Source organism: Sinohyriopsis cumingii, chromosome 12, assembly GCF_028554795.1.
Source record: "Sinohyriopsis cumingii isolate HCF-2022 chromosome 12, ASM2855479v2, whole genome shotgun sequence".
NCBI lineage: Eukaryota > Metazoa > Mollusca > Bivalvia > Unionida > Unionidae > Sinohyriopsis > Sinohyriopsis cumingii.
This window is the reverse complement of record NC_142972.1, coordinates 8,774,208-8,795,799: the sequence shown is the minus strand read 5'-3', so window position 1 is coordinate 8,795,799 and position 21,592 is coordinate 8,774,208. Positions and strand designations below refer to the sequence as shown.

The following is a 21,592-nucleotide window of genomic DNA, read 5'->3' as shown; positions in this document are numbered from 1 at the left end:
CATCAAGTTTGGTGAAAAACTTTGCACCTGCTAGTTTTGAAAGGGATTCTTCAACTGATGGTAGTGGGTGGTTTTCTCTTTTAACCGATTCATTCAGTTTTGTTAGATCCACGCAAATTCGTACCGTACCGTTTGGTTTCGGAACAACAACCATTGCCGCGCACCACTCAGTGGGCTCATCTACTTTTGAAATAACACCTATTTTTTCCATTCTATCCAACTCCTCTTGAACTTTATTCAATAAAGGGATAGGAACCTTTCTTGGGGTAGATAAGGCATAAGGTTTGGCATTTTTGTCCAGAGTTATGTTATAGAACCATTTTGTTTTCCCTAGACCTTTAAACAAATTTGGAAATTTCTCGCGATAATCCCTATCTAAATGTATGGATTTATCGTGAATTTTGCTTGCATTTTGTGAGTTTTTATCTGAGGCATTTACTGAGGATATATTTACCTGTTCAATTATCTTGAGAGCCTGAATCGCGGGCCTGCCCAAGAGTGCCTGATTCAGTCCCTTTACAACAAATATGTCTTGTACACTGAATGCATCGTTTGATTCAAGTCCACATGTGAATTTTCCAAGCACTTTAAGTTCAAAGTTTCCAGGTCCATACAGTTTTCGATCAGACTTTGATAGTTTTTGGTCTCCAATTTTTCTTAAATCTCTCTCAGGAATTACAGTCACATCAGCTCCAGTATCAATCTTGAATACAAGTGAAGTGTTGTTTAATCTCACACGCGTTATCCACGGCTGACCCTTCTTCGTGCTAACAGTCCCTAGAAATCCAGATTCCTCTCTAGATTCTATTGTGCGAACTGTTGACTTTGACAAACAGCATTTTGCATAGTGTCCTCTTTTCTTACACTTGTAGCATTCTGCTTCTTTTGCTGGACATTGATCTCGAGAATGATTAATTTTCTTTCCACATCTCATGCATCCTTTTCTGTTGACATTATTTTGCTGAACATTTGGGGTTTTATGTTTCTGTTTCCCATATTTCAGTGAAGACGATTTTACTGCATCCATTTCAGACATTCGTTCTCCACTTGCTCGTATCGTTGTTTGTTGCTTTTTCACAGCTTCATTTTGTCGAGCTTGACTAACGGCTGACTCTAGAGTTAGATTTGCATCTAACTGCAATTTTTCTGACAGCTTTGAATCTCGCAGTCCAACTACAAGTCGATCTCTGATCATTTCATCATGTAGTGGCCCGAAATTACAATTATCTGCTAACACATAGATAGCTGTAACAAAACTGTCCACTGTTTCTCCCTCTTCCTGTTTTCTTTGATTAAATTTTGCCCTTTCAAAAATTACATTCCTCTTTGGAATGAAATATAGCATGAATCTATCTGTCACGGGCTTCCACTTCTTTTGATTTTCCTCTGTCAGGTTGAACGAAGACAAAATGTCATCAGCCTCACTTCCCATGGAATAAATCAAGGTATTCACTTGAATTTCTTCCTCTTTTTCACTAAGTCCAGACGCTTGCCGAAAGCGTTCAAAGCGCTGAAACCACTTTTCCCAAGTTTCAGGTCTCGAAAAGTCAAATTTGTCCGGATTTGTAAATTGAAATGAAGCCATTTTCAACTCTGATAATTTCGATCCTGTGTTTTTACCGCTGCCACCATGTAATGTTATTTGTTATTGAAGAATAACTGCAGAAGGCGTTCTATAGTATTTATTATATACAAGACATCAATACAGCTTGGAAGGGGAGTAAAGTCTGCCCTGAGTGTCTATTTCCCATGGAACTTAAACCCTAGTGAATGTATAACATAAACCAGCTGTTGGTGTGTATCAGTTCTAGTCCAGTGTGGAATGTCTGATTACTTTTACTGTCAAGTGATGTTTCAAAGCTAATTAGATTAAGGCTTACACTACAGCCATCTATTGAAAACACCATACTGAAATGGCCATCTAGTGAAAACCCCATACTGATATGGCCATCTAGTGAAAACCACATCCTGATATGGCCATCTAGTGAAAACCACACACTGATATGGCCATCTATTGAAAACCCCATACCGAAATGGCCATCTAGTGAAAACCCCATACTGATATGGCCATCTAGTGAAAACCCATACTGATATGGCCATCTATTAAAGAGCAGTTAGTGTAGCAATAAAAAGATTTTCAAGACAGCCATTGTGGTGGCCATCTTGGATGTCTGAGTGGTACCATTTTTATTTAGAATCATGTAAATCATGGAATGAATGTGTGCATAAAGTTTTATAGCAATCTTCCAAGTAGCTTAGAAAGAGTAAAGATAACAAACATGTACTAACAGACAGACAGACAGCAGACAACAGACCATCACATAAGTGCATATCAGTAGATAAGCATTCACAATTGTGGCTGCTGACACCAACATTGGAAGCTGTTTCTATTTTCCTTCCCATATGTACTGGAGACGATTAATTTTATTCTACTTGTCTTAAAAACGCATTTATAGGCCAAGTCCCTTATTAGTTTACTCCAATCCTGACTCCACTCCAGCCTCTATGTTATATTACTTTCTGCCATTCCTGATTCCACTCCTGCCCCTTTGTCATTATATCAAACTCCACTCTGGATCTAGCTTAAATCTATTCTGACCATTCAAAAGGCTACAAATGTACATTCCAAGTACCATATTTACCTGATGCTAGACCTGTGCTTTGTGATAAACCCAGCTACCAATTTTAATTTTTTTTTAAACTATTTATAAAGAATATCTTTGCCTGATAAAAAAAACTATTCCATATATCTGAACAAATGTATTAGGCTGGCCCCCTGGTCTTATTATATGAAAAATTTATAAAGCAGACCCCCTGGCCTTATTAATGGACAAAGTTAGCAAAGTTATTAAGCAGGCCACTGATCTTATTATGAGATAAGTTTATGAGGCTGGCCCCCAGGTCTTTTTATTGGACACATTTATTAGGCTGGCCCCCTGGTCTTATTAATGGACACATTTATTAGGCTGGCCCCCTGGTCTTATTATTGGACAAAGTTATTAAGCAGGCCCCCTGGTCTTATTATGGGAGAAAACAAGAAGATTTCAAAAGTTTGAACTCAAAAAATAAGGTAAAGGTTTATGAGGATGAAACCAGGAATCCGTGCCAAGTCCCCATAAAATATGTTTTTTGAACTATGTATCACAGTTAGCATGCATTTCGTTATCAATGTACACACTCAGTAGCAAGAGCCCATACAATGGACTGACACTCTACATAGCAAAAAGAATTTCCAGGAATTCAAGATAAGAAAATTTCTTCCTTTTAACTGTGGAGTGTTGAAACAAAATGATATTCTTCGCTGATCGTAAGGTTTTCAAATTAGCTGCTTTGGTACACATACTGGGTGTCAGGTTGGAACCATTTTCATTTAGAACAAAGTAGACATTATTAAAAGTCTTTTGGTGAGGACCCTATGTCACAATGATCATCCATTGGGGAGGGGTAATGACAACAATCTTTCTAGGACAGTCATTGTGGCAGCCTTATTAAGTGTATGACAGACACCATTTTCATTTAGGACCAACTTGGTAACATAAGAAGTCTACTGTTGAAAACTCAAGAGTTGATATGGCCATCCATTTGGAGCAGAATAGAGATAACAATATTTTCAAGATGGCTGACTTTCCAATCAGGAGCAGCAATAACAAGATTTTCAATATGGCTGCTGTGGCGGCCATACTGGACATCAGATAAGAACCATTTACATTCAGGACCAACCAGACATCATAAGTATTTCAGTGAAAACCTCATGTTCATATGACCATTCAGGAGGAGTAATGTTAACAAGATTTTGAAGATGGCTGCTGTGGTTGACATACTGAATGTCTGAGTGGCACCATTTACATCGAACTAGACCTTAGGATGAATATGTACAAAGTTTCACTGCAATCCTCCAAGAAGTTTAGTAGCAGTAGCAATAACAAATTTATGCTAATGTACAGACGGATGATGGCAGACAGACCATCCCAAAGCTAATGTACAGACGGATGATGGCATACAGACCATCCCAAAGCTAATGTACAGACGGATGATGGCAGACAGACCATCCCAAAGCTAATGTACAGACAGATGATGGCAGACAGACCATCCCAAAGCTAATGTACAGACGGATGATGGCAGACAGACCATCCCAAAGCTAATGTACAGACGGATGATGGCATACAGACCATCCCAAAGCTAATGTACAGACGGATGATGGCAGACAGACCATCCCAAAGCTAATGTACAGACGGATGATGGCAGACAGACCATCCCAAAGCTAATGTACAGACAGATGATGGCAGACAGACCATCCCAAAGCTAATGTACAGACGGATGATGGCAGACAGACCATCCCAAAGCTAATGTACAGACGGATGATGGCATACAGACCATCCCAAAGCTAATGTACAGACGGATGATGGCATACAGACCATCCCAAAGCTAATGTACAGACGGATGATGGCAGACAGACCATCCCAAAGCTAATGTACAGACGGATGATGGCAGACAGACCATCCCAAAGCTAATGTACAGACGGATGATGGCAGACAGACCATCCCAAAGCTAATGTACAGACGGATGATGGCAGACAGACCATCCCAAAGCTAATGTACAGACGGATGATGGCAGACAGACCATCCCAAAGCTAATGTACAGACGGATGATGGCAGACAGACCATCCCAAAGCTAATGTACAGACGGATGATGGCAGACAGACCATCCCAAAGCTAATGTACAGACGGATGATGGCAGACAGACCATCCCAAAGCTAATGTACAGACAGATGATGGCAGACAGACCATCCCAAAGCTAATGTACAGACGGATGATGGCAGACAGACCATCCCAAAGCTAATGTACAGACGGATGATGGCAGACAGACCATCCCAAAGCTAATGTACAGACGGATGATGGCAGACAGACCATCCCAAAGCTAATGTACAGACGGATGATGGCAGACAGACCATCCCAAAGCTAATGTACAGACGGATGATGGCAGACAGACCATCCCAAAGCTAATGTACAGACGGATGATGGCAGACAGACCATCCCAAAGCTAATGTACAGACGGATGATGGCAGACAGACCATCCCAAAGCTAATGTACAGACGGATGATGGCAGACAGACCATCCCAAAGCTAATGTACAGACGGATGATGGCAGACAGACCATCCCAAAGCTAATGTACAGACGGATGATGGCAGACAGACCATCCCAAAGCTAATGTACAGACGGATGATGGCAGACAGACCATCCCAAAGCTAATGTACAGACGGATGATGGCAGACAGACCATCCCAAAGCTAATGTACAGACGGATGATGGCATACAGACCATCCCAAAGCTAATGTACAGACGGATGATGGCATACAGACCATCCCAAAGCTAATGTACAGACGGATGATGGCAGACAGACCATCCCAAAGTTAATGTACAGACGGATGATGGCAGACAGACCATCCCAAAGCTAATGTACAGACGGATGATGGCAGACAGACCATCCCAAAGCTAATGTACAGACGGATGATGGCAGACAGACCATCCCAAAGCTAATGTACAGACGGATGATGGCATACAGACCATCCCAAAGCTAATGTACAGACGGATGATGGCAGACAGACCATCCCAAAGCTAATGTACAGACGGATGATGGCAGACAGACCATCCCAAAGCTAATGTACAGACGGATCATGGCAGACAGACCATCCCAAAGCTAATGTACAGACGGATGATGGCAGACAGACCATCCCAAAGCTAATGTACAGACGGATGATGGCAGACAGACCATCCCAAAGCTAATGTACAGACGGATGATGGCAGACAGACCATCCCAAAGCTAATGTACAGACGGATGATGGCAGACAGACCATCCCAAAGCTAATGTACAGACGGATGATGGCAGACAGACCATCCCAAAGCTAATGTACAGACGGATGATGGCAGACAGACCATCCCAAAGCTAATGTACAGACGGATGATGGCAGACAGACCATCCCAAAGCTAATGTACAGACGGATGATGGCAGACAGACCATCCCAAAGCTAATGTACAGACGGATGATGGCAGACAGACCATCCCAAAGCTAATGTACAGACGGATGATGGCAGACAGACCATCCCAAAGCTAATGTACAGACGGATGATGGCAGACAGACCATCCCAAAGCTAATGTACAGACGGATGATGGCAGACAGACCATCCCAAAGCTAATGTACAGACGGATCATGGCAGACAGACCATCCCAAAGCTAATGTACAGACGGATGATGGCAGACAGACCATCCCAAAGCTAATGTACAGACGGATGATGGCAGACAGACCATCCCAAAGCTAATGTACAGACGGATGATGGCAGACAGACCATCCCAAAGCTAATGTACAGACGGATGATGGCAGACAGACCATCCCAAAGCTAATGTACAGACGGATGATGGCAGACAGACCATCCCAAAGCTAATGTACAGACGGATGATGGCAGACAGACCATCCCAAAGCTAATGTACAGACGGATGATGGCAGACAGACCATCCCAAAGCTAATGTACAGACGGATGATGGCAGACAGACCATCCCAAAGCTAATGTACAGACGGATGATGGCAGACAGACCATCCCAAAGCTAATGTACAGACGGATGATGGCAGACAGACCATCCCAAAGCTAATGTACAGACAGATGATGGCAGACAGACCATCCCAAAGCTAATGTACAGACGGATGATGGCATACAGGCCATCCCAAAGCTAATGTACAGACGGATGATGGCAGACAGACCATCCCAAAGCTAATGTACAGACGGATGATGGCAGACAGACCATCCCAAAGCTAATGTACAGACGGATGATGGCAGACAGACCATCCCAAAGCTAATGTACAGACGGATGATGGCATACAGACCATCCCAAAGCTAATGTACAGACGGATGATGGCAGACAGATCATCCCAAAGCTAATGTACAGATGGATGATGGCAGACAGATCATCCCAAAGCTAATGTATAGACAGATGATGGCAGACAGATCATCCCAGAGCTAATAAGCTCATGAGAATATGACCCATTCAGTAGGAGTCCCCATAACAAGATTTGCAAGATGGCTGCCATGATGGCCACATTAAAATTCAGATCAGCACCATTTTCATCAGGACAAACTCATCATCATAAATAGTCCTTTAGTGAAAACCTAATGTTGATATGACCATCCATTAGGGCAATCTGATTAAAATCAGATCTCCACTGTCCTACATGAAGATCTCATGACAGCTGCTTAAGGGTCATGTTCTAGTAACCTTTGAATTAGCCAATGAAAATGCAGCTTTCAAAAATCTGGAAGTGAATGAAATATTTCAGTACACTTTCATGCTCTTCATCCATACTGCTCAGTCTCAAAATGTGAAGATTTAAGACTTCATCTGATTGGTTGATAAAATTAGCAATTACGGTAATAACATAGGTTACTAGAACCTGATCCCTAAGCGGTACTGTCAGGTTTTCATGGATAACAATGGTGATCTTATTTTAATCAGACTGTCCATTCAGGAGGAGTAGCAATAACAAGATTTTCAAGATGGCTGCTATGGTGATTGTACTGGATGTCAGAAACAAGATTTTCAAAATGACCACAGCAATGGCCATATTGTATGTGCAAGCAGCACCATTTTCATCTAGGACCAATTAGACCATGCGATGAATGTGTGTGAAGTTTCTTGTCAACTTTCCAAGTCAGGATTAGCAATAACAAACTTGTGCTAACAGATGGACATCAGACGATGCACAACACACTATCAAATTATGACTTTCCATTTAGAAGGAGTAGAAAAAAAGATTTTCTAGATGGCTGCTGTGGTGGCCAAATTGGACATTATATTCACACCCTTTTCATTTAGGACCAGCCAGACATCATAAGCAGACTTTTAGTAAAAATGATAAGTTCATATGACCATCCATTCAGGACAAGTAGCAAAAACCAGATTTTCAAGATGGCCACTGTGGTGGCCATATTGGACATCAGATCAGCACCATTTCCAATTATGACCTGCTAGACATCATAGAAAACTTTTAGTGAAAACCTCATGCTGAAAACTCCATTCAGGAGGAACAGTGATAAGAGTTTTCATGATGGCCATACTGGATGTGGCACCATTTTCATCCAAGACCAACTAAAGCATGGGATGAATGTGTGTGTGTGTGTACAGTTAAATGGCAACCCTGTGAGTAGTTTAGGAGCCGTACCAATAACAAACTTGATCTAAAGGATGAGCAGACATTGGGCTAACAATGGACAACAGACCATCCCATCAGTTCTTCTTGTCTTTGAGTTAAAATACTAGAACTCTACAACAATGCAACATATTTAAGCTAAGTTTCTCAATCATATTTATTCTCTCCTTTTAAGGCTGAAAGAAAGGATGTGAAATTGTACCACCAGTACACAGGCAAGCTGGGTCATATTCCTGTTACTTTGGGGTTTTTTAACTTACGTGGAGGAGTGGTTATTCCCAAAAAGTATGACATCAGGACCCGAAGATTATAATTCAATGTTTTCATTCGACATCCCTCTCCAGGAAATTTCAACTTTGTTAATACAGCCTCGGATGCAAGAATTTTCATATCTAATGTTTTCTGTTGTGGGTCATAGTTTGCTAACACAACCTGGAATGCTTTGCACTTCAAAGCTGCCAAACAGTTGTAAGGAAGAACTGTTTCTACAAACCAGAGTGCAATAGAATCTTGTTTACAGATCCTGTTTGGTCCATTGCTGGAGCCATCATTAAGCTTGAAATACAACATACTCCTATCTTTGATGTGACTGACATAAAACCTGATCAGAGTGCTCATGGGAAGGTCTTCACCCAGATCTTGGAAGAAATGAGGTTTGGGCAATATTTTCATTTGAAACTGACCAATTGTGCAGTACCAGTCTGTGGGTTTCAAAGGGCTCTGACTGTGCACTGTAATGTAAAATTCAGAATCTTCTTGAAAAAGGTCAAATATTTCAATAATACTCATTACTGTTTCATGCTGTTCCAAAGACCCACTCCCTAAAGGAGTGACCTCTTTTTTGAAAGTCACAGACTGTGCACCTGACACTCTTCTATAATGGTCTTTTGATGAGGAAGAATCTGAAGAAGAGTCCACACTAATTAAACCAATGGGTGAAGAGCCACCAGCAGTGACTAGAGAGCCATCTGCTGTAAGGTCAATTTCTTCCTCCAAAATAACACAGTCATCATCAGCTTCCTCTTCTTTTACAATGTGGCCTGGCACCACATTCGTAACTGGATTATCCACGTCTTCTATCACAATGATGTGGCCAGGCACCACAGTCACATCTGGATTAACCACTTCTTCTGTCACAATGATGTGGCCAGTCATATCTAGATTAACCACCTCAGAGTCATCAATCAAATCTGATACAATATCCATGCCTGTAGAGTGCTGGAATGTGTCCTGCATATTCCAGGTCAACTGCCGTCGTTTTTCATCTGCAACATGCTGAGGAGCAGACTGCTTTCTTTTCCCCATTTTGAAATGGCTGTGATGTTCTTCCTGTCAGTATCACCCGCCAAGTTGTTTTATCTAATGCACTTCATCTTGATCCTTCTCTGCAAAGAAAATGAAAATAAAACTTAAAAAAGAAAAATAAAACAGAACATTTCATAAAGCTAGTAATCAACTATTTTTCAGTTAATTCATTCTTTCTTAGTTACCAATGGTTGCTACAAACCAAAAACAAAAAGACCCGGGGAGGAATGATATATTTCCATGGAAACAACGGGACACCTTCCACAATCCATGAATTCAAGTTCCAACAAGGATGTAATTGTTTACAAAATCATAAAGCTCGATACCCACACTAATTAAGTCAACTGACAGCATCCTGATTCCTCTATATCTTCCATGGACAGGTACAACAGTAGTAAATTCAAAAATGTCCATAGGTTTAACACGAGGGGTCTATTTGGAAGGAAATGCAACTCTGTGGGACACAAGTGGAATTTAACATGGAGATGGTACTCTGGTTTTTAAAGGAATTAACATTGTCATTAGTTTAATATATGAGTGAGCTCTTTGGCCTTTAACGTGTATATAACATGGTGGGGTACTTGGGCACCAATAGGAAATCGGCATTAGGCTGCCATTTTTGTGGATTTATTATGACAAGGGATAAAGTAATGTTAAACATCAAGATGGGAATGTGACATGCAAAATACAGCTTCTATCAATCCAACATAAATAAAGTAAAATCCCATACCTACACCATCCCCTTTATAAACACAAGAGCCAATCACTAGGACTAATGCTCCACAGGGCAAAACAATTTTCAATTAATTTAAGATAACAACATTTCTTTCTATTAAATGAAGAGGGCTGATATTAATCAGTGATATGAAGATTTACAATGTAGCAGCCGTGTTGGACATATTTATGTCAAATTCAGCCCATTTTTACTTAGGGCCAGGTACATATAGATAGGGCCAGGTAGATATAGATAGATATATGATATAGCCATCCAGTTAGTAAATTCCCATGTTGATATAGCCATCCATTTAGTAAAATCCCATGTTGATATAGCCATCATTTTGGTAAAACCCCATGTTGATACAGCCATCCATTTGGCAAAACCCAGATTGGAATATCCATACATTTGGTAAAACCCCATGTTGGTATAGCCATCCATCTGGTAAAACCCCATGTTGGTATAGCCATCCATCTAGTAAAACCCCATGTTGATATAGCCATCCGTTTGGTAAATCCCCATGTGATATAGCCATCCATTTGATAAAACCTCATGTTGGTATAGCCATCATTTTGGTAAAACCCCATGTTGATACAGCCATCCATCTGGCAAAACCCAGATTGGAATATCCATACATTTGGTAAAACCCCATGTTGGTATAGCCATCCATCTGGTAAAACCCCATGTTAATATAGCACCATTTTGGGAGAAGGAGAGATAACAATATTTTCAAGCTGACCAACATGGTGGCATTATTGGACATAAGATCAGCACAGTTTTAATGAAGAACTAACAAATTATAAGAAGTCTTCAAGTGGAAATTTTATCAAGATTTTATGGTGGCTATATTGAATATCAAATGTGAACCATTTTCATTTAGTGCCAACTACACATCATAAGAACTTGCAGGAACAAGAAATCTTTTGCAGAGACCAGAGGTTCTCAATGTGTGTGGGGGGGGTGAACGACCAACCCCTGCACTGTCCAGAAAACTGGCCCTTACAAAATCTTTGAGAAAGCTCCCTGACCATAGATGAATGAGGGAATAAGAGAAGATCTGTGAGGGATGCCACCCCAAAGAGTCTCTCTGAACTGGAAAGAATCTGTGTTCTGTGAACTTAAGAGCTTGGAACACAACTCACCTGGGGGGGGGGGGAGATGGTGAACACCATTGACCAGTTTGTTGAAAGGCCAAATCTCTTTCAACTCCACCACCTGGAACAATGGTTGGGAGGAGGAAGAACTTTTTGGTCCGGTCACATTGTTATGGTAAAGACCTAGGGATATGGAGAACATCTTCCCATAACTCCTCACTCAGAGTGAGTAGACTGTCCATGGTGACAGACTCAGCAAGAGAGTGCCTCTCAACCCTACTGGGTTATTGGGAAGACGACACCCATTCGCCATTCTTTTAATCACCACTTTACAAGAAGGTGGCATCATTTATCCATGAACCATAACAAAAACCTTTCAAGTTTCAGGCCAAGAGAGTCTATGACTACATAAAAGGGAAGTATCAATCACTTCCTTGCATTGTATGATCCCACATACAGTAGGAATTGAGTGGGATAATAGGAAATGGACGAATGCCGATCTGATCCCCTTCTTTAGTATGGTACCTGAATATCAACTCTCAGCAGGATTCAACAGTAGTGTCTTGTGTGTTGGGGGTGGGTCTCAAACCCTATATCCATCCCTGTACTGCAGAGGCTCCGAAGACCAGAGACTGGTAGTCACAGACAGGTGACCAGTAAGCAGCACTCGATGTTTAGTCCTAAACCATGGACTAGTGACCAGTCAATGACCATCTAGGTAACTCTAATCTGACGGAAGACCCTTTATCAGATTTGACATTGATGACTAGTCTTAAACCATGGCCTAGTGACCAGTCAATGACCATCTAGGTGACTCTAATCCGAAAAAGACCCTTTATCAGATCTTACAACCACTAGTCTTAAACCATGGACTAGTGACCAGTCAATGATCGTCAAGGTGACTCTAGTCAAACAGAAGACCCTTTGTCAGATTTTACATTTATGACTAGTCTTACACCATGGGCTAGTGACCAGTCAATGACAGTCTAGGTGACTCTAATCCAACAGGAGACCCCTTTATCAGATCTTACAAACTTTGGTCAAAACTCTCCTCTTACAGATAGAGATGTCAAAATTCTGGAAAATTTCTACCGAGTACGCTTCAATCCTAACAACCAGATACCGGGGTACCTGTAAATCCTAACGATCCATTACCTGGGTATGCATCAATCCTAACAATCCATTTACTTTGATACCCATCAATCCTAACGATCCATTACCCATGTACCCATCAATCCTAACAAGCAGTTACCCAGGTACCCATCAACCCTAATGATTGATTACCCAGGTACCCATCAACCCTAATGATCAGTTACTTGGATACCCATCAATCCTAACAAGCAGTTACCCAGGTACCCATCAATCCTAATGATCTATTACCCAGGTACCCATCAACCCTAACGACCAGTTACCTGGATACCCATAATCCTAACAATCCATTACCCGGATATCCATCAATCCTAACGATCCATTACCCGAATACCCATCAATCATAAGGATCGGTTACAAGGGTACCCATGAATCCTAACAATCCACTACCCAGGTACCCGATCAATGGGAAATAATATGAAATGTAAACCTGAACTGCTTTGTTGTAGGTTCATACATGCCAACCCCCCTAAGAGAGGGAGGTATAAGCATAATTTATTACTAATATGTGATGTGATGTGATTTGGATTTTTAATGTAGCTTTATCTTTTTTTCAGTCGCATCGCTATGATGTCTACAATGTGGCAGTTTATAGTGACGTCAAGCACTGGGGCATCATGCCACAGACATGCAGCATGATGTCCCACCCAGTCACATTATCCTGACACCAGGCCGACCAATCCTAACACTAACCTTTTGATGCTGAGCGCCAAGTGAGGCAGCTGTTAGTACCATTTTGTAAGTCTTTGGTATGACTCAGCCAGGGATCGAACCCACAACCTCCCGCATCAAGGCGGATGATCTAACCACTAGGCCACTGGAGCGGTATATTACTAATATAAGTGGCAAAAAGTGTAATCTGAGCATAAAAGAGCAAAATATACATTTATACATTACATGCCGTAATTAAAGAAATCTGTATGAAAAATACATATTTATTTTATTTCACATACAATTATTTTTGCTACTTACCTGGATCTGCAGTTAAAATTTTGTCACAAATCGGCTAAATCTATCTTAATTAATTGTTAGTACAAGAGTAAAGACACAAAAGAAACTGATAAATTATTTATGCATAACACTCACTTTAACTAGTCTATAGTAACTTTTGCACATAGTCGTAAAGTCCACAAACGATGACTGTTGTAGTATCCTCAACCTACCCTGGTTCGTCCCTTAACGATGGTCTGATGCATCATGTTTTTAAGTTTAACAAAATCCCTCTCCTCTAACATTTTTTAGTCATATAAAATCCAACAGTCACATTGATACAGCAAAAAACATTTTACGATATCTGGTGCCATTTATTTTCAATTTAGGCTGGTCTGCTATGTATGCAGTATCAAAATAGAATGAATCTATGAAAAAAGGTATCAGATTCAAGAAACCCATCTGTTTTCTAGGAACTGTTTCATGTAAAATTCACACAAAAATTACCATATTTACAGACATGGTCAGTTTTTATTAGATTTTCTTTTTCAGTGTTATTAAGTAACAAAGATTTCCCTTACATTTAAATATTTCAGTGAAAAGTTTCATTCTGTATAGTTGTCCATTTCATTCATTTTTTCCTAACACAGTATAAGAAATGCATGTTATGGTTGTCAAGTTTTGAGTTGCCTTTGCTGTTACAAAAATATGTCTTGAGGTTGCCACTAATAATAAAAAAAAAAAGAGTCCAGTAAACAAAGACATGAACAGCAGCCCTGACATGAATACCTAATACTCACTCCAGGGCCACAAAAATGGTATTAGTTAAACCCAACATTTATATTGTGCTTTCTCTTATTTGAATCGTAGTATGTATTTAAATTTTATTTCATTGAATATTTCTTAATCAGTACTTACTATCACTGTCAACAAAAGAGACTGACCTAATTAATGCAATCAGGATCACAAACAAGCGCATTTAAGTTGCGTGAAAAATGGCGCACAAACCACGGACAGGCACAAAGTTAAGACGGTCTAGCTTGAAACATCAGCACTGATTCTTAAATAGGTCACACAAGAAAGGAAAGAAGTGTCCTCCCTTGCATTATTATATAGTACATGTATGGCAAGTAAATTGTATGCAACTGTACGAGTCCCTGTGACGATTAATAAATGCACACATGACATGAGCCTCGAACTATAATCACTATTCTTTGTCTCAATCTGAACTTGCAATACTTTGCTATTAAACAGGTACCTGGTTGTTCATTTTATTAGCCAGGTTATTATTAGCAGGTGGGTACCCAAGCACCTGGGTCCCTGTTGACATCTTTACTTACAAAGTGTCTCAATCAACTGCCACATTGGTTTGAGGGTCAAAGAGGGTGCTGCTTCCCCCTCACATCAATGTGGGACTTACTTGTCAAAAAACTCTCAAGAAAATGCATTCTGACAAAGGAAATCCAATGGACTGAGGACAAATATAATCACTAAATCCAGTGGACTGAGGACAAATATAATCACTAAATCCAATGCTTGTTTAAAAACATACATACAATACATACTGCATGACATTAAGCAAAAGTAAATTTTGTATAGAGCATAATTAGCATCCATGAAAATATGGATCTATCTTTAAAAGAATGAGGTCTACTTGGCATGCACCAGTGTGTGTGTGTCTGTGTGTGTGTGTGTGTGTGTGTATGTGTGTGTGTGTATGTGTGTGTGTGTGTGTGTGATTTGGATTTTTAACATAGCTTTAACATTTTTCAGTCATATAAGGTACAATGAGTGCGGTGGCAGTTTATAGTGATGTCTCGCACTGGGGCTCATGCCACACACATGTAGCATGATGTCCCACCCAGTCACATTATCCTGACCACAGGCCGAACAGTCCAAACAACCTCTCAATGCTAAGCTGCTAGTGAGACAGCTGTTAGTACCATTTTATTTATAAGACTTTGGTATGAATCTGCCAGGGTTCAAACCCATGACCTCCTGCATTCGAGGCAGACGCTCTTAAACCACTAGGCCACCAGCAGTCCACCCATATGTAAGATCAACTTCCAGAAAATTCTTAATGTCACCCTTTGGGAGGATGAATTCACATCGTACAAAGTAATTTCCATCCCAGAAAGGTTTGCAACAGCAACAGGTTACATATCACAAATATTAAACTTTGTCAAAACCTCCTGGTCACCACTGAAAATATTGCCATATGTCAGTCAAACCCTAACACATGCCAATACCTATGATTTGGTTTAGTTTTGTTTGTGGGTATAATGCAGGGTGGGAGGGGCACAAGGGGGTGGGAGGTCTTTGCACAAGCTCCACCATCAGATTTTTTATGAGCGACCCGATCTGATGGTGTCAATGAAAAGAAAGGAGAGGATGAGAGGATTGGAGTTTGTTGTGAACGAAACCCAAAGCCCCTCTAAATGACCTGGAGCCTCCCTAACCTGGATATTGCTGGGTATCTCTGTTGAGTCTGAAAGGTGCCAATAAGGCCAAATCCAACCATGAAGAATGTGCAACAACATTTTGAACAAGCTCAGACAGGCATGGAGCACATTTTTCCACCTTATAAAACAGACAGACATATGAACAGCTGCTATATTCTTGTCAAGTGGCAGGAGATCAGTACTGAAGGAATCTGTCACCTTAAGTCTCTCCAAATGGGAAAGGATGGCAACTCTTCCTCCTGATCGAGAACTATGAATTCTTTAGAGTAGCAGGAGGGGGGTGAGGGCATTCTGATGTAGCCAACTAAAATGTCCGATAGTGGCCTGAAAGCTAAACTTCAGTCTGTTCCATGGTTGGATCTGAGTATGATGTGAAGGATTTGAAGGAATTCCATCACACTCACTATGCATCTGGCTCTACTTGCAGCTCTGTAAGAAGACTCAATTCCATCCTTATTAAAATGTCACTAGCCCTCCCATGTGGACAAGTGGTTAAGTTCAGCACTGCCGGGACTGCTGGATGGCTTGCACAGCAAATAGTCAGCCTGAAAGCTGTTGGTACAGAAGATGCCCCAGCTATCACCAGTACCAGCCACTCCAAGGGCCTGGCCTGACAGATTTCTCACTGAAATCTCTGTAATAGAAAGGGCATGTTGCCAATGGTATAGTGATATGAACAGATCCCCGTAAATCATAGCTGGCTGGACCATCTGGCTGTCTTCTCAAAAGGTGTCCAGTGCTGTATGGTCAGTGATGGCTGGATGGCCAGTAACTTTGCAGTGGTATAAGGGGGTGCTCACCAGTTAATATGTACTTTTGAGAGAGTGACATATGTATGGTGAAGTTGTTGTTGTTGTTGTTGTTGTATGGTTTAATGCCATTTTTCAGCACAAGATAGGCTATACATGGCGGCCAGTATAATTGGTGGAGGAAGAACCCTGGAAAACCCCGGGAAGAACCACCGACCCACGAGAAGCTACTGGCAGGCTTTCTCACGTACCCACGTTAGCCGAGCCTGAGACTCTGCATGGTGAAGTAGTTCGCATTTAAAACATGCACAATGGAGAGAATGTTGGCATACCTCTATGCTACATTAATGTAATGTGGATGATATTTCTTTTGGATATTGTACTTTTGGAAATTTTACATGATTTAAGCACACTGCTAACTAATATGACTGCTCCCTTGTGTTAAAAAATCAGCCTGAATTAATCTAAAGTACACTATACATAGCAGCTATTAAAATAGGGAAAATTAATTTTGCCAGACTAGACAATACCAGCTTCTGAAAGTGCAATGAATGAATTACCAAATATATCAAATGTAAAAAAAGTTATTGGCTCTTTTTTATACAATTTACCTCTGAAGTTCAGGAAGTGAAAATGACCAAGTAGAGCTAGCACTTTTTTGAAAGGTGCACATCTGAAGTAAGGCCAAGCTGTATACTCTATAACACCCATCAATCATACACCAAAATAAAGGGAATTAAAGGTTCTTTGCATTATACCTAAGATATACAAGGTCTTTTTTAAATAGCCAGTATAACCAGTGAGGAAAGCCGGGGAAATTCTTTTCCTTTAAAATCCTAACCCTATGCAAAATACTAAACTGTAGAGCGCCACCTAAAGAGGTGGGTCAAATTGATCTGATACGAACCCCATGCACCTGACTTACAGGCCTGAAGGCCATACTCGGACATGCAGAAGGACTTACACTTACTGGGCTACCTAAAACTGAGGAATACTCCCCAATGAGTTGGTATCACCAACAATGAACCATAGGTTGTCTTCCATGACATATTCCATCTTTCCTTCCCTTCAATGCCAAATGGACTATTACTTTGAAAGTGCATTTAGTAAACATTTCTCCTGAAACAACACAAGAAAAAACAAAGCAATGAGTAGCAAATCAGATTGTGACTAACTAGCCAATAGCACAGATTAGCAAATCAATATGTGACTCACTAGCCAATAGCATAGATTAGAACATTAATATGACTTACTAGCCAATAGAATAGATTAGAAAATGAATATGTGACTAACTAGCCAATAGAATAGATTAGCAAATCAGTGTGACTAACTAGCATATATTAGCAAATCAGTATGTGACTAACTAGCTAATAGCATAAATTAGCAAATCAGTATATGACTAACCAATAGAATAGACTAGCAAATCAGTATGTGACTAACTAGCCAATAGAATAGATTAGCAAATCAGTATGTGACTAACTAGCCAATAGCATAGATTAGCAAATTAGTATGTGACTAACTAGTCAATAGCATAGATTAGCCAATCAGTATGTGACTCGCTAGCCAATAGCATAGATTAGCCAACCAGTAGGTGTCTAACTAGCCAATAGAATAGATTAGTCAATCAGTATGTGACTAACTAGCCAATAGCATAGATCAGCCAATCCGTATGTTTCTAACTAGCCAATATCATAGATTAGCAAATCAGTATGTGTCTAACTAGCCAATAGCATAGATTAACAAATCAGTATGTGTCTAACTAGCTAACAGATTAGCCAATCAGTATGTGTCTAACTAGCTAATAGATTAGCCAATCAGTATGTGTCTAACTAGCCAATAGCATAGATTAGCAAATCAGTATGTGACTAACTAGCAAATAGCAAAGATTAGCAAATCAGTATGTGTCTAACGAGCCAATAGAATAGACTAGCCAATCAGTATGTGTCTAACTAGCTAATAGAATAGATTAGTAAATCAGTATGTGTCTAACTAGCCAATAGAATAGATTAACCAATTAGTATGTGTCTAACTAGCTAATAGAATAGATTAGCCAATCAGTATGTGTCTAACTAGCTAATATGGTAGATTAGCCAATCAGTATGTGTCTAACAAGCCAATAGAATAGATTAGCCAATCAGTATGTGTCTAACTAGCTAATAGATTAGCCAATCAGTATGTCTAACTAGCCAATAGCATAGATTAGCAAATCAGTATGTGACTAACTAGCAAATAGCAAAGATTAGCAAATCAGTATGTGTCTAACTAGCCAATAGAATAGATTAGCCAATCAGTATGTGTCTAACTAGCTAATAGAATAGATTAGTAAATCAGTATGTGTCTAACTAGCTAATATGGTAGATTAGCCAATCAGTATGTGTCTAACTAGCTAATAGCATAGATTAGCCAATCAGTATGTGTCTAACTAGCTAATATGGTAGTCCTCTGACCATGTATTACAGATACTGCATATCTACTTGCTAAAACCAACTCTGTTACAAACAGAACAAGTGAAAAACAGTCAAAGTCATGGTAACTTGTAAACACCTTTCAGAGGTCAACAATAGCACGGTGTAACATGGTCTTAAAACAACAAAGTCCTAAAGGTGACAAAATCACTCAAATTTGGCAGAAATTTGAAAAAAGGAAAAGTATACAACCTGCATAAAAGAGCCAAAAGGAAGGTTGCATGGTTCAATTAGAATGCAAAAATGGTTTTGAATACTGGAGGATAAACTCTACGATGTGATCAGTACAGTAGCAAAGCTAAAAACTTGCAACACCTGGCAGTGATATGGGGAGATAATGGACAAGAGTTATTGCCCTTTTCAACTGGAAATGGGGAAAAGACAACATTATGCACATAAATTTATGAAGCTTATTTTTTAACCCTACAACATTAAAACATTTTTTTTTACAAAACCCACAACAATAAAACTGTCAAAATATAGTTTCAATACCAAGAATGACCACTTCGAATGCTGTCTAGTTTCATAAGTAAAACTGCATCTCGATTATCATCAAAGAAATTAACATGAGTAAACACCTGGAATTACGACCCTAAGGAAGTAAAATATAAAACATGGAGCCTATAGAAATAAAAATAGTTGCCATATGTATGGTACATAAATACATGTAGCTTGAGATCTGAACTGTTGTTAAGATGAATTCACACACTTTAGGTACTAGTACTCAAATATCACCAATCAAATAAAACTTGAAACTTTTGTTTAGTTTTTCTTCCTTTTGTTGGTTTATGTTCATCAAATCCATTTCCCCAACAATGAAAACAGATTTTGTCGACTCATTTTTGTAAGTCAACATACATTTTAAAACACTTTAAAAAAGTTTCTATTGACACCATCCTACATGACTATAAGTTATTAGCTCTGCATCACCAGTTGAATTTGGGAAAAAATCAGGATTACTGATGAGTACACTATTTTAAAATACACCCATGAATATTACTGTTTCCAATTACTGGCCATAAACTAAGTTCTAAAAATGAATATGTTATCTTCCTACAATTGCTATAACAAATCAGAGTAACTCCCCTTGATTTACCTGGAATATATAACAAATCAGTTAACCAGTTTGTCGTCTGATAATGACCATTGATGTTATGCATGAGTCAAATGATTACCGTTCTTGTAAAGAACCAAGATATCAAATCTATGGTAGCTAATAACAGTCAAAATGTGAAGTATGGATGCTTGTTACTTTCTGGTAGCTTCACAATTGACAGGTGTTTACTTTGAAACTTTGCTATACACGATTTATTACTTGTCATTGGCACACTGGGAGTTGTTTAAACAGTCTAAGGTATACATGTACCTTTAAGCGCCATTCTCTGCGACACTCCATGTCAGTAACTTACATATGCATTTCTTAAATTCTGTGATAAGTTTCTGTTGGTTGGCAAAGATGTCAGAATGAGTGACATAGAAGTAGCATCCAGTTTTCAAGTTGATGTTCACTACGTGCCACATATAAATTAAGTTCCCAACATTAGGACAAGTAAATGCATCCAAAAAAATTTTTTTTAATTCCGTATTATCATAATCAGAGTAACTCCCCTTGACTTACATGGAATCTACATGGTATGTTTATCGATCGTTTCCCGCTTTCTTCTAATTTAAATTGGAAATAAAATGCATTTTAATATAGAGCAAAGAACAACATATAGGCATATGCAATGTCTTGAAGGTCTGTATTGTTTTTTTAACTTACTCGCCGATCACAACCTTTAAGTCCCACGATCCCATAGCACGCCGAATATATGGACTTTTACCGGAGCATGATAACTAAAGGCTTTATTAAAATTATTGTGCTGTTGTTTTTGTTTTGTAGTCACGTATGACATACGATACTCCACATGAGCTCCTATCGTTGATTACAATTTAGCCACAAATCATACAGTTAATGTATGACCCTAGGATTGCATAGTATGGCAAATTGTAAACAACTATTACAAGCGCTTGTCATATGCTCTAAGTAAAACTTACTTGACTTACTTAATCTGACTATAATTCCAAAAAGGTCCACAGCAAATTACCTTTTTGTACCTAATTATTAACTTCAAGACCAATTAAACGAGTTATTGTTGATGTTACAGTTCTTGTATCTTCTTTACTTCGAAACATTCGATGCACTATTGCTACTTCGTTGACACTAACTGTGGCACGAACAAAAGCTATCCAAATATCTGACTGGTCAAAAAAACTTTATATGTTCCGGTGTTTTTGCAAAACCGGTTATTGCTATATAAAAGCTATGGGATCGCGGACTACATACGGACTCGCACCACACTTATTTTTTCTATATGGTCTCTACATTTGTTTACTAGTAATGACTTCTACTGCGAACAAGTCCTAAAATTATGTTAATCTAAAATACTTTGATTGATGAACTCTTGCTGAAGCCATTTTCATAGATTGTTTTGAGCGGCTGGATTATAAACAAAGCAGCGTCCAATGGGTCAGAGATTTCACTTCCG

At 39.5% G+C, this 21,592-nt stretch overlaps 1 protein-coding gene across 1 annotated transcript in view; it reads right to left on the bottom strand.

Annotated features, from left to right (window-relative positions):
• Positions 1 to 21,263, bottom strand: part of LOC149785982 (E3 ubiquitin-protein ligase SHPRH-like) — a 166,862-nt gene extending 145,599 nt beyond the window's left edge. Inside the window, exons 1-2 of the mRNA XM_089976242.1 lie at positions 21,152 to 21,263; positions 8,456 to 9,580 (exon numbers count right to left, since the gene is read on the bottom strand). Coding sequence (XP_089832368.1) covers positions 8,456 to 9,500 — 1,045 coding nt within the window. The 5' untranslated portion in view covers positions 9,501 to 9,580; positions 21,152 to 21,263. The remainder of the gene's footprint in view (positions 1 to 8,455; positions 9,581 to 21,151) is intronic.
• Positions 21,264 to 21,592: the final 329 nt, after the last annotated feature.